General features: G+C 36.7%; 1 protein-coding gene across 1 annotated transcript in view; it reads left to right on the forward strand.

The window, feature by feature from the left end:
• Positions 1-4,537, forward strand: part of LOC144442560 (uncharacterized) — a 7,464-nt gene extending 2,927 nt beyond the window's left edge. The window contains exon 2 of the mRNA XM_078131939.1: positions 3,770-4,537. Within this exon, the coding sequence (XP_077988065.1) occupies positions 3,770-4,386 (617 nt within the window). The 3' untranslated portion in view covers positions 4,387-4,537. The remainder of the gene's footprint in view (positions 1-3,769) is intronic.
• Positions 4,538-15,568: the final 11,031 nt, after the last annotated feature.

The following is a 15,568-nucleotide window of genomic DNA, read 5'->3' on the forward strand; positions in this document are numbered from 1 at the left end:
TGTTGTCATGGAACCAAACTTGTTGGTATGACTCCGTGATTATTGTTGACATTTCAATGTTATATCATAGTTCCAGCTACCCAGTGCAATTCTGTGAAGCACGAACATAAAATGGCCACCAGATCGAAAGATCAGTATGTAATCATCACTTATATTTGACTGTTCCATGACGTCATCGAGGTCAACGGGGTCACGCATAACATCATGACATTACACATAACGATACAAGCTGGGTTTGCCGCACTAAGACCCTGATGTGTATTTGATTAATTTACTGCGATGTGACCAACAAATACACCTTTAATCTAAAGTCAGTCATTTATCATAGAAAATGGTCATGGACGGGGGATTTCCCGTTTGACTTTTTCTATGAAAGAATACACAATTAAATTTGCATATGCAAATATTATTAACCTTTGAACTATATGCAGGCTTAAATCCTGTTTATTAACTTAATGAATGTACGATCTTCTGTTAGCATAAACGAGTAAAAAGACCGCTTGTTAAAATCACAGATTACAACTGGAAGCTTTCTCATAATGGGTGCACAATAAGAACTTATAGCTAAAATGATGTAGGCTCAGTGTTTCACTCATGGGACATTACATTTTTGACACAAGATAGACATATTTCAACTGTAGACTAACAATAACAGAGACACAATATACACAGCAGGATCCTTTGCCCAACCACATTGAACACTGATAAGCATTGGTATTCTTTCACACTGCAGTAGAAACAGGCTTCTAATGAAAATATTACATGGACTTGATGACGACTGAAATATTTATTTTATAACTGATAAATCAACATTTGAACTTGACTACTTACTTCTACATCCCCACATGCATGTCACCTATGCAATTGTTTCTTTTGCATAGAAGTTGTCTAAGGGTGTGTAATAGATGTAATGTCCCATGAGTGAAACACCAAGCCTACATCATTTTAGCTGTAATGTCCCATGAGTGAAACACCAAGCCTACATCATTTTAGCTGTATATTAGAACACTAACCTAGTATGAGGATTCTTGCCGAGAATTCATCTAAAATACATCTACCGGCGTTGTTTTCTAGTGACAAAGTTTGAATTGGCCTCAGGGTTTAACTGCTTTCATTAATTTTATACAACAGTGAACGACATTTCAAAAGCTATATATATAAAACTTTAAGCTAATTTTTTAAGTTCGTTTTACAGGAGAAATGAAGTTGATATTTGTTGATATTCACATTTGTTGAAACGACCCAAACTCTGGCAATTCTATCTAAAACTACCCGAACGACCCATAAACGAGCTAAAACGAACCAAAACGAGCCAAAAACTCTGGCAATTCTATCTAAAACTACCTGAACGACCCATAAATGAGCTAAAACGAACCAGAACGAACCAAAAACGAGTCAAGAATTAACTAATTAACATATAATTCGACCAGTACATATGCTACAGGAAGTGTGTTCCGCCATATCTGATACGTATACCCTTCAATGACCGACTAGGTAGTTTGGGTAATTTTAGATAGAATTGGATAGAGTTTGAATCGTTTCAACAAATATAAATTACCATTTCAGTGAGTAAGTAGTTAAAACATAAATGACTATTTATTTTAAAACAAAAAATGATGACAAATACACTGACAAGGTATCGTTGCGTTGATGTATGTTGAACTTCTAACATTTTGGTGGTACGGTTTAAAATGAAAGCCTGCTGTTAATATAAGTTGTGACTATGTCAGTACAAATTCATCTGTCTAATATTTCATTACACGTATGGCGTTATGACGATCGTATTGGTTGCACCTTAGACCATTATTACGGTTTAAGAATAAAGTTAACTTTTTTTAGCCTTTTCAGCAGCTGACAGTATTTCACTTTTTGGGAAACCGTGACTCATACACTGCAGTGTATTCCATTCTTGCTCAAAGCCATTAAAAATACAGTTCTTGGGAAGTAACAAGTAAACTCTTGTCTGTATTAAATTCATCTGAGTAGGCAGAGGTCATAAGGGCGACCTCACCATGGCGACCTCATTGGGCAGCCAAGAAGTTGATTTAACGAAATCGATACAAGAGTTTGTTGAGTTTAGAGGCTAATATGGCACGATTTTGATGGCGTTGATTTATGTTCAGAGGGTAAAGTGAAATCTGCACAGTGTTTCCAACCCCGCCCCGACTGGAACCTTGGGTGCTCACCGTAATCCACTCACTAATTCTTTTCCCATTTCTTCCAATGCCTTCAAATAATGTAATATACAAATTTCCCCTCTACGCCAGCACCCCTTTCCCTAACTCTGGATTATATGCGCTCCAAGGAGTCCGACACGTCTTCAGCCCCTCCGGACTTCTTGGCTGCCCACTTGGAACGCATATATCCAGACTTACCCTTTTCCTTGATGTATACACTATTGACGTATAGTAGTTACTTATACAATGTAATTGCATTGTATTGCGTATTGTTTGTTTGTTTGTCTGTCTGTCTGTCTGTCTGTCTGTCTGTCTGTCTGTCTGTCTGTCTGTCTGTCTGTCTGTCTGTCTGTCTGTCTGTTTGTTTGTTTGTTTGTTTGTTTGTTTGTTTGTATTTGTAAACAAAACTAACTGAGCCTGAGCTCCCTGTGGATGGAATGCGTACAATTCGACATTGATTACATGTACTAGTAATATTTCACGTTTTAATTACATAAATCACTAGTCTAGGTTATCTGGCTCCACATACTGACTCCACATTGTGTTGGCATAGCCTTGTGTTGGTCGTTTGACGCTCTGCTGGCGAACACGTACCGTACCCGGCGTCTAGATAGCTGATAGCCAAATCTCTGGACTACATGATGTATTACATTGTACAAGTAACTATTAACTCGAGAGTAACATTCAACTTGAAGAACTGCTTTGTAAACGTGCACTGCCGCCCCTTTCCTCTTCCCCTGGGCCACTGAACATAGCTAGATATTGCCATGCGTATGAGAGGTAGAAACGGTTTCCCTCTCAATTCCAACAAAAAAAACATAACTTCCCACTAAAAAAGTCTGACTATTGTAAAAACCACCACACCACCACCACCGAAGGCAAACTTTGTACGCACAGCTCTTTGCGTGTATAGTTTTGGAAAGTACAATGTGACGGTAAATATGCTCGTGTGCAGTATGATAACACTGCTTTAGAAAAAAACCGGATTAATTTTAAAAAGTGAGTCAATACTTGTGAGTAATGCAAAGAGAAGAGTGTCAATCTGTGAACTCTGTCGACGATGTATTTTTAAAACAAGTGTGACCCAACCACGACAGTTCATAGTGTAGTACGTGTGATACGTGTTGTATACAGGATCATAATACACATAAAGTCAATAAACCCTTTTCTATAAAATAATATAGTAACAACAACAACAACAACAACAACAACAACAACAACAATTATTATTATTAGTAATCATAAAGTAGTTCTTTTTATCATGGTTCTAATTACTTGCTAATAACGTTTCAACTGTTCAGGTCGACAGGCTTTGCCAAACTGTCTGTTTGTTGGCTTTATACCGCTATGTTTTCTAACCTGATGTAAGCATTTAAAAATAACAATAATGATAATAATACTAACAACAACAACAACAACAACAACAACAACAACAACAACAACAAAATGTGTAACGTCAACAATTAAGGAATTGATTTCCTCTCGAACAAAAGCTCAGAATTCATGAGTTGGAAAAATAAATAGAAATGTATTATTATGTTGATGACGTCACTAACTCGCTAAATATATTTTTCTTTCATTTATATTTCTAGAGATTTCCTCCAAAGCAAATTATACAACTATAGCTGTCGTTAGTAATATCCCCACCACTGACGTCACAGATGGAGGCACGACTCCAGCACTCGAAGACTACCCAGGTCTTAGTAATGAAACCATTACACTAATCATTGTAGTCGTCGTTGGAGGAATTAGTTTCATTGTTATTGTCGTGGCTGGAGTGCACTTGATTCACAGGAAAAGACGATCGAGGAGGGCAACGACGGACGGGTTTCCTGCTGGAACAAACAACATAAACACTGAATCGTGTATCGGGTTCAAAAAAACGAAACAAACACATTCCGGAAGACGAGGACGGAAGTGTGACAATCGTAATAAAGAACCCGTGTCAATTTCACGAGGCACATCACCAAATATGCAAAATATGGTTTCTTTCGATAACGTCAACGAATCAACGTCGACAACCGACACCTCAAATCAACGGAGACAACGACTTGCTTACGAGAGTGTACAACCCGAGACATCCAAGTTAGACGATTTGTTGTCAAACCCCACTGTTGCTCATACATATTTAAACATTGGCGCTGAGCGTTTGAAGAGTGCACCTCAAGTAACTCCCAACTTGCCCAAAAAGAATAACATGAACATTTAAATTGACCGAACCATATCAAAGGTTATCAGATAATGTATTATCTGGACCCGGAAATGAATTCCATTAATAGCTATATTACAATGTAGTATAAGTTATGTACATTAATTGAAATGTATCTGAGAAAAAAAATTAACTGAAATGAAAGCTGAGAGAGAGAGAGAGAGAGAGAGAGAGAGAGAGAGAGAGAGAGAGAGAGAGAGAGAGAGAGAGAGAGAGAGAGAGAGAGAGAGAGAGAGAGAGAGAGAGAGGAGAGAGGGGGGGAGGGAGAGTGAGTGAGTGAGTGAATGAATGAATGAATGAATGAATGAATGAATGAATGAATGAATGAATGAATGAATGAAAAAATGAATGAATGAATGAATGAATAAAGAATTATTACAGTAGCGTAAGGTTAACACAGCTTTAATTTGGTAAAACCAACTTGAGTTTCAACAGTAAATACAATTGTCCCTGGATTTCTTTATAAACTACACATAAACACCCAGATATGTACAGTAGCGAAGGATGACAGCTGCAATTCTCTCATTCATAGGACGGAGCCTATCTATCGGAGTGCCAGCTATAAAATACGACTGTATCGTACAGCATATAGTATAAACCAACTAAATAACCATTTACTGGTCAAACACTCAACAAACATACACATTTTTTCTCGAGATTTCTGTAAATATTTTCTACCATGAAAAAAATGTCATGGTACTATCAAATCCTCCTGATCAGCCAGTATTGCAGTGGTAAAGGATAAACTGCTTTGATACGATGTATGTGGTGGTGTTACTGGAACATAGACTTTATTTTATCAAAGCCCTGAGTTCGGCTGAAAACGGTCTCACTCCAAAGCCAGAGCCAGGGTCTATGATTTTACAAATCACTTTACAGAATCGGAAAACTTGTGGAATGTCTATTGTCTAAACATGACTGTATGTAAATAACAAAATGACGAGTAAAAAAAACTAGTAATGAGTCAAATGACCGTCCGTGAATTTGAAACAAAAGGACGCCATGGGGACAATTGTTTTTCAGACACGCTATCTTTTAAAATACTAAACTTGTAGATTCATGGCAGTTATATGTAATATTTCATATTTATATCAATCCCAATGCTATTATATCATAGTACAAAGCAAAAAGAATAAGTAATTTCTAGCATAATAAGAATTAACATTTTAATGTATCCATATATATGTCCTTGGTGATCACACTTTTTTTCCCAATTATTCTTTCACCGGGTAGTTTTAAACTAGATTGCCAAGGCAGCAATTTGAGATATTTTGGTTTTACTACCCAAATTAAATTTGGTAGTATTTTTTTAAAAATATATAAGCACTTCAATTATTAAAGAACATCGTGACGTTCAGAAAAATATATAATTGTCATTGCATTATGTTGTAGTAGAGGTTGCGCGCATGCTGTCAGCATCTTGTCAATCTTTCGAAGGTAAAACCAACTTCCTGTATAGTCGTGCACTCACCAATTCCATGGAGTTTAACGTCCTCAGTCACGTACGTCGTTTACACTATTACATGTAATTTTCCTCTGGATATGGCGGTACTTTGTTAAATTTATTACATTGTATAAGCGAATCAACGACTTCCGTATCGAATTTGTTGGTTGTTAATTGTGTCCTCAGCGTAATGGACTTTTGTAATTCCCCTTTCAGAATAAAACTGATTAAATACAGCAATATTTTTACTGTGTCTGTCGATTTCATTAGTTACATCACGTTAAGTTAACAACTTCCTTCTTTGTGTTGTACGCTGTGTTTCCATTTAACCACCATTTTAAAAATCATCCTCATTCAACAGATATTTTACGAGTCTCGTATATATCCTACATTAATGACGTCACATCGAGTCAATAACTTCCTTGTACGGTCGCTTTCTTATTGACCGCCTTTCCCGGTCACGCTCTTCTTAAAATTTTCAGTCACGGAAGAATTGATTTCCGAAACTTTTAGTGCATGTCGTTTCTATTTGTGACGTTCCACAGGATATTACACTCACTTTGGTTCCTCACTACTCGCCATTGTCGAGAGAGGAACTTTCATTATTCAGGGATTGATCGAAACTTACAAGTCTCCTATTTACATGAGTGACGTCATATGGGGTTAAATGAGGTCGTTCATCGCCATATTAACCAATTATATACACTCTTCAATTTCATTACATCAACATCGTCACAGCAAATAACTGTGACTAAGAGAGAGTCCATGTTTGTTGATTGGTTTCCAATCGTGTGGCATGTATTTTTTTTAGCAACTGTATACAAAATTTCTAGTAGTTGATATTCAATTGTTATGGTGATGAACGATTACCATTCATTTCTTCAGGCCAGAACAATTTTTTAAAAAAGCTGTTCAACGGGCAACCTATCCCATCACTGGGTAGGTAGGTCGATTTTTTTTTCAATGCTTGACAAGGATGTCAAAACAAACCACATGAATGATGACAAACATTTCAAGTTGAGTTTACATAGAACTTATTATTTTGATTTTACGTCTTGCATATATAGCAATCGATTTCCATCAGTTCTACAGTTATGAAATGTACACAATTTACGGTTAAACAAATATTGTAGCTCCTCCCACCCTCTCCTCTCAAGAAATGTTAAGACCCACCAAATGAAACCCGAGAAAAATTATTTTAGCTTCCCCTTCTGTCACCTACACTACAGTGGCAATATAAAATTATATGGTACAATGATGCATTTAAAATAACAATGATAACTATCTTCATTAACAATTGAAACGAGATTACTTTACAAAGGATGTGGATTTCACATGCATAAGGAGATGTCTCACAATGAGCTCTAACCTATACAGGGAGCCACCGTCCATCTTGATTTGGGAGACAGACAATTATCGCTATGATTAAGCTAGTGATTGGGAGAAGACACCGCCAAAGGTGAAAGCTTTTTTGAAAATAAGACCGTGTAGGTGGCCATTTAGAGGCATAAAATATTAAACCGCAGACATAATTTAAAATAGCCAGCAGCATGAGGATATATTGCCAACACCAATTAAACGAAATATGAAATGCCAAAAATATGTGTATGCTTGGCCCGTTGAACGTTTTTTTAAATATTTTTTCTGGCCTAACATAATATGAACCTCAGAAATTAAAAAAAAAAACTTTAGAATTTCAAACAAACTCAAAAATCATTCTCAATTAAAAGACAAAGCGATCTCAAAATCAGTACGGGATTACGATAAAAGAATATATGGTCGATTTCTTTGAAAACAGGGATGGTGAAACACCAAATTTCTGTAATGATGATAAACGGACAGGAAACAAGCTTTCACATAGAGTAAAGTTTATGGGTGTTTCGAGCTCGTACTTTGAGTTAGCTACCGATGCGTGTACAAGCTCTCCTTTGAATGAAGCACAACATTGCGATCAAGATACTAGAATGTCACCGTGACAACCATGTTGTATTTAATGTTTGTGTACATCTACAACTGCTGTCAATTTGTAAAATGATTTTTTTTGTCATTCCAGTTGATTTCGTTTTGAACTTTCTGCATACTCTATAAACATACATTGGATTTTAGTTTCCACAAATAATTATTTTGTAATTTCATTACGCTCTGGTCTAAAAGGTTAGCTTAGGGACAATCATTATTAGATTAGGTTGAGCTCGGAAAATTATTATGTTAACCGTGGGTTATATGAATGACGAATCCTTTTAACAAAGCTGGTAATGATGTTAATAATTCCATATACATCTTCTATTTTTCAAATGGTTCAACAACATGTGTGATGGCTCCTCAATATGTTACAAAATATAGTGTTACTAATATACATATGAATATAATTTTAGCACATGTATATATGTGCGTATTAATTTTGATGTATGTATGTATGTATGTATGTATGTATGTATGTATGTATGTATGTATGTATGTTTGTTTGTTTGTAATAAGAGTGGTTTATTATACAGTGACATGTTAATATACAGTTTCAAATTGTAACAGTAGCAGTAGGAATGTATGTAATTACACGCATTTCCTGTATAAAAGAGACTGACAGTCTATCCAATTACCTAATATTATTAATACTATGTATGGAAATGTATATTTGCAAATATTACTAAGCAGGCGTAGAGCTGATATTCCCTTTGCAAAAAACAGCGCTGGATAAAGGACACAGTATATATGTGTAATTTTCGGCGTGTAAGTCCATCGGATTAATGACATTCTATGCTACAACTATAGATTCACATATTGTCTGCATTATTCAGTCCAATTATACATCACTCAGTTGAAATATTAAATAATACACGAAACTATAATATCAGATATGTACAAATATAGTGCCGTTTATTTTGTGAAGAAAACATACTTACAGAAACATAAGTAATCTTTATAATTCCATATATAAGTACATAATATGATTAGTAACAAAATTACTTTAGGTGTACAAACCACACTTCAATATCATGAGTAAACAAGACTTTGTTTGCAGTTGAGAGCTCTCAGCTTATTAAAAACTATGCTGTGTGTATAGGTTGAATTTTTACTCATATATACTGCAATATGTTGATAACTAGCAACAATTGAAACCGCTAGACTGCCAGGACGACGTTGTCTGGCTGAAAAAAATCTTATCAACATTGAAGTTTGTTATTATTATTATTATTATCATTATTATAATAGCAGATTGTTACTCTGTAAATTATTTTGCGGCGACCTGCCGGTATTTTACAAAACGAAATGTAGCAATTTTAGTCGAAGTTTTGTCTATCCAGTAGATGAAATGTAGCAATGTTAGTAAATATTTGTTAAGTCAATACAATGTAGCAATATTAGTAAGATTTTAGTCTGTCCTGCCGACGTAATGTAGCAATGGTAGTAAATTAATCTTTGATAAGTCAATAAAATGTAGCAATATTAGTAACATTTTTCTTTAAGCCAGACAGTGGAATGTAGCAATACTAATGTTAGTAAGATTTTGTTGAGCCAGACAATGAAATGTAGCAACATCTAATGTTAGTAAGATTTTTACTGAGCTAGACGTACGCTCTGTTTCAAGTTTCTTGGCTTTTTGGACGAAGTTGTACGTGACACAGTCAGTTTAAAGTTTAACTGGAGAAAATATAATGCATAAAACCTCAAAACCCTATAGTGGTCTGAGATAAAAATGCACTTTAATTCTGAATCTGTGATAAGAAACTTTCGCATCTATACATGCCTGTAGGTATGAATATAATGTTAATCTTTCTGTTGAGTGCTAGGTTGATGGCGTAGCGATTGAGATTGCTACAGAGGGTCCTGCTACATCATGAATATAGACCATAGAGGATGTATAACTACATTAATGATGTGATTAGCTAAGAACCCCGGGCTAAGACCATTCTTGTCGTGATCTCTCTTGCTACTTGCGTGCTCTCTTTTTAGAATGATTTGATTCAAGATTTCACTTGAACGATCATGCGAGCAAAACTACATTTGGATGCCTTTTTGCCTTTTAGACAACCACGTCGGACTGGAAAATGACGACAAACTTATCTTTCCACGAACCTTCAATGTAGATATGGCCTTCCCGTTCATTTGCTCACCGTCATCAAGTTTTCCAACCGCCGATGAATGGCAAATAGTTGATGTCTTGATTTTAACCGTGTAACAGATTGTCGGTCTGTCAACTATCCCTCTACATAATGTAGAATCGATTTTTCTACCAAACCGTAAAGTTGCACAAGCAGAATTTATATGTTTTTTGGGATGTGATTTTGCTGTAGATTTAAAAAAGTACTCGCAGTATTATGCTTCCTGAAACATACTTAACCATGCATCCTTAACCATCCCTTGCAATTGACTGGACTCAAATCTGGTATTTATAAACAATCTAATGACTTAATTTATTACACGTACTAAAAATGTCCAGTAAATCCCTACTATATGCAACTGTTCTAATAATGCCAGAAGACAATTGGAAAGTCTTAGGAGACATACACTGACATTAATATTATACTAGAATAGTTTAATCAAGGTCTTATGTAAGGTATTTTCACTTGAGTAAAAAGTTTACAAACTCAGTCTGTGTCACCTTAATTGTCACATGTTGGTGTGTGTATTTATGAAGAATGACTCGTTGCATACCCATCCAACGGCAACACCTGATTATCTTTACGACAAAATACGATTAGAATTCCTTGACGAAACTGTTTACTCCTGAACGCGTAAATTATCGGATTCAGACAGGAATTACTAAATGCCAGAAGTGTTGAAACTTTGAATATTGCGTCTTCCTGGTTGATTGGGGCGCCAAATCCGAAACTGATAAGAAAAATAAACTGACTCAGCGTCCAGCAGGCGAAAAATGTCACTACAACGATACACAGCATTTTGACGACTCCGCGTCTTGCTCTCAGTGAGTCAAGTTCCCGCTCTTTGTTTACATGGCTCGTTAGCGAAAGATTTGAGTGGTCTCTTCTGAGGCTTCGCAAAATCCTGATATAGGCAAATGTCATGAATACGAGAGGAAACAGGTATGTAGACAGAAAGAACGCAATGCCGTTTGCCATTGCCCCAGAGGCAGTTGTAAATTCCACGGTGCAGTAGTGTCCGTCGTGATCGTATATGATAAAAGCGAATATTTCGATGAGAAACGAGAGACTCCATATTAGTGAGACGGCCAACAGTGCTTTGCCGGGTGAAAAGTATGCTGAGTATCGGAGGGGGTAGACGATTGCAAGGTAACGTTCAGCAGTCACTGCAACAAGGTTCAACGTCGAGGCAACAACACTGATCCAGAAGAACGCCTCCGAATATATCAACTTGCAAAATAGCACACCAGCTATACCAACAGGAACTGTAAGTCTCAACAACGCACGTTGCGAGACGAGAGAAAGAGAAGCAATAAGATCAGCTACGGCGAGACTGACGATGAAATAACTCGTTATTTTCTTCCGTAGTCGCTGGACTCCGAGAAATACAGCGCAGACTACACCGTTGCCCAAAATACCAAGGACGCCAAAAATCATCAAAAAGGTATCGACGGTGTCCCACGAAACAGTTACGTCCTGATCAAGCGAAGTTGCGTTACTGTCATTGAAAACCATAATTGAAAATTCAAGTTTTTCGCAGAAATTGAACGATACTCAAAATAGATTTAGACTTTCCACGAATGTTGTTAATATTATACGACTCGGAGATCAAACCGCGCACATCATATCCCGAGGACAACTGTAACCAATCTGTAGCCAACCGTCATCCTCTGCAAGTTATAAAAATACATTAGGTTTAATGAAGTCATGCAGTTCATGACATACAGCGCTGTAATCTTTTCTCAATACAAAACTCTGTCAATACGTCAGAACAGATTTTCACCCTCCGTGGTGTTACTATTGTTGACAAATCATGCGTCACACGTACACCGAAATTTCATCAATCTTAGATCAAGGAAACCATTAAATTCAGATAGACAATTCGAGCATTCCGCAAGCACACAAATGCAAAGTCCCCTGGGAACCGTCTTATGATGAGATCATAAAAAATGAACGTGATGTGAACTACATCTGTCGTCATTTTCACGCACTATCTAAATATTAAACTTTCAAAGGCCGGATTAAAACTCTGAACAGAGCATTGTAGTTTCTTCAGAAGGTTATCGATCGTTGAATGCGTGACTTTTGATTACAATATACAAAATTGAACCAAAAGACGAACAAAAAACTTAAAAATCATCTAAAATTAATTTCAGAGAAAGGAAATGACTCTTTACCAACAAATGTACCAATTTCTCCCTTTTTTCAAAATCCAAATTGAGTTAACACTGTGCATATACATGAATATTCCCAGGTGGCGACGCAACACCTCTCCCAATCATACTCACCATGGTGTTTGAGTCTATCGCATTTACGGTTGAAAGGATCTACAAACGACTGATTTTCTATCAATTTGTACATCAGTAGGGTCTATCTCCCTTCAATTTAAATCGGATTTAGAAATCCTATTGTGACTACGTGGACGTGAATAAACCAAATATTGGGATAATTGGATATGCTACTTTAAGTGGTATGTTTCTTCATAACATGATTATTTTGATGTCCTAGATTACGTGTACATTTGTCTGTCTGTCTGTCTGTCTGTCTGTCTGTCTGTCTGTCTGTCTGTCTGTCTGTCTGTCTGTCTGTCTGTCTGTCTGTCGGTCTGCATGCAGATATATACGTACATATATGCACATATAGTTGTCTGTCACACACAAACACGCACACGCACGTACACTATACACTTATATATGTGTGCGTGTGTGAATATGTATGTATGTATGTATGTATGTATGTATGTATGTATGTATGTATGTATGTATGTATGTATGTATGTATGCATGCATGCACGCACGCACGCACGCACGTACATATGTATGTATGTATGTATGTATGTAAGTATGTATGTATGTATGTATGTATGTATGTATAGACCATGATTTCATGATCAGGGAATTGAAAGAAGCAGGATGCCCAGACCTATATCTTGATATAACCAAAGACATCTATAGCGGTTCCACATTTCAGGTGAAAACACCAACTGCAATTACACAACCCATCCAACGCAATAAAGGCATTATCCAGGGGTGTCCGTGGTCAGTGATTGTTTTCGAGCAAGGCATTGATAAATGGTTACGCTGGATTGAGTGTCCTTAGCATTCACCAAATTCAGTGCAAGGCTATGTTGACGATCTAGATTTCATCGCTAACTCTGAACAAGATTTAAACACCATGACTACAAAAACAGATTCATTCATGGTAGCTAGCGGTATGCAAATTAAACATCGCAAATGTGGGATATTGCATGGTCAGCGAACTGAAAACAACTGGAAAAAGAATGAAAAGACCGGAGATACACAAGTATCAATTCAAAATGCCCGTATACCAATGTACGAGCGCAAACAAGCGTATACATATATCGACTACCAGATGAATATTGAAAAGTCTAGCAACAATGGACAAGTTAATGTACTTATATCGGAATTTAAAGAAACCATGGCAAAGATAGACGCATCACTGTTACCAACTTCTGCAAAACTTTCGGCTGTCAATGTAATGTGCATGTCAAAGCTTAATTTTTACCATCCAAGTCTGATTTTCACAGAGAAGAACCTAATGGAAATTGAAAATTTGTTCAACTTGAACTCGTCTTCTACAATATCATTCTTTTTTACTCCAAAATCTGCAGGGGGATTGGGGGTAATCAGTCCTCGCGTTATGTATTATGCGAAATGCCTTTCATTTTATTTGTCTGCTTTGAATAACGACGATCCAAATGTACGACAGGCAGCACGATATTCACTCAAGTTACATATAGGGAAACGGAAAGCTATACCTGTACACGACGATGATTGTCCGAATTTTGCAAGATATGTTATCAACAATACCGGTAACATAGCAAAGCAGTCCAAAGTTAATTTGCCAAAGTCAATTTGGGTAAATCTGCATGAAATGTGCAAGCGTCAGCACATCTCCTTGATTAAAGGAGACGTTAAATACATCTACGAAATGGCAGTAGACGAGGAAGTGTCAATAACCTTCGATTCGCCAGACAAATTCTACACAACATTTAAACAGCAGCTGCCGCAACAATATGAATCCGAGAAATCTTCACAGGGAAGAGTGACTCGAGAGGCAGGGAAAGTAAACCATGGTGTATCGTCCACTTACCTCAACAATCACAAGATTGACGATAATCTGAGATCATTTGTCGCGAGAGGTCGTTTACAGCTCCTACAGTGCGAAAGTCTCACGACCCTGTACTATCCAGAGTCGTACACTAAATCATGTAAAATATGCAATCATCCCACCGAAACATTATCACACATTTTGAATGGCTGTACGAAATTTCAGAAACTATACCAACAAAGACGCAATAGAATAGTTGATTTAATCCTCGGTAAAATCGCGAACAGTAATCCTGGCAAGGAGACATTTAAAGACACTGTATAAACACCTGGAATGTTTGATGCCCATATGAGAACTTTCGAACATCAGTATAAACGACCAGACATTACTATCATCGATAAACAGAACAAACATGCAATATTAGTTGAAGTGTCTGTACCCTTTGATGCACATATTTCATTGTGTTTTCAGAAGAAGTTCGACAAATATTTTCCACTCTCACTAGAAATAAACACCACACAGGCTTTGCTGTCCAAAAAACTTTGCTGAATCTAAAACGATAGCCTGTTTCAGCAGACATGGTTTTAATTGTAACTACAGGTACCTCTACCTTTCGTACAATATGATATCTTTTTCTAAAGCCCCCCCCTAGTGATAACTTGTAGTCATGGATACAGCCAACAAACATAAGAACACAATCAATAGGTAACAACGTAAGGCGGCGTGCTGGTACGCTATTGTCAGGGTAAACAGTTGTCATGGTGAAATCCAGGAAACTTATTCACAGAGCTTATTGAAAAAAACCTAGTTTCCGTTTTCTATCTATGGTACGAAATGAGAATTGATATGAAAGATGTGAAATCACGACAAAGAAGTTATACTTAATAACCTAATTAATGGCATCCACACGTCTAAACCTTTAGTTCTCTTGTAAAACCTGACAGTAACTTCCGTTTACCCTTTTACGGCATAATGTAGGTAACACTGCACGTCATTTAATTTGTTTTGAAATTCTTCAGTTGGTCGATCGCCATGATTATTCTCATTATTTCAGTCTGATAGTGGCTAGATACAAATATAACTTATACATCTGATCTGGTTTTGCGCAGCAACAAAATGCTAGTACATATGCAAGCCTCTTGATTCTCGATTTTGTTAGGAACGTGACAGCAAACTGGACTCGAGGAGCACAATCGCCTACACAAAAAACACTTCAAAACATGAGCGATTGTTTAGATTCACAACTTTATATCAAACATGAGGTCACACCGACATTTTAATTCTGATAGAGAAAACGATTTTGACATTTTAAATATTGTATATTCATTTCTTGAAAGAAAAGACGATTTCAAAATACCTACTCGAAGAACGTGCCCACTATGCTACGCTGTGTGAATGAGTTGTTGTCAAGGTTACGGCCGCGTACAAGTACACATACAAGATGAAGTGTGAACCTTTTTTTCTTGGAAATTCTCATGTCAGAAATCATCCAGCTTCCGTTTTACATCTTTAGTACGAAGAGATATACTGATACAAGATAAAACATTACAAGCACAGGGTTACATGG

The sequence above is a fragment of the Glandiceps talaboti genome, chromosome 11 (assembly GCF_964340395.1).
Source record: "Glandiceps talaboti chromosome 11, keGlaTala1.1, whole genome shotgun sequence".
In the NCBI taxonomy this organism is placed as follows: Eukaryota; Metazoa; Hemichordata; class Enteropneusta; family Spengelidae; genus Glandiceps; species Glandiceps talaboti.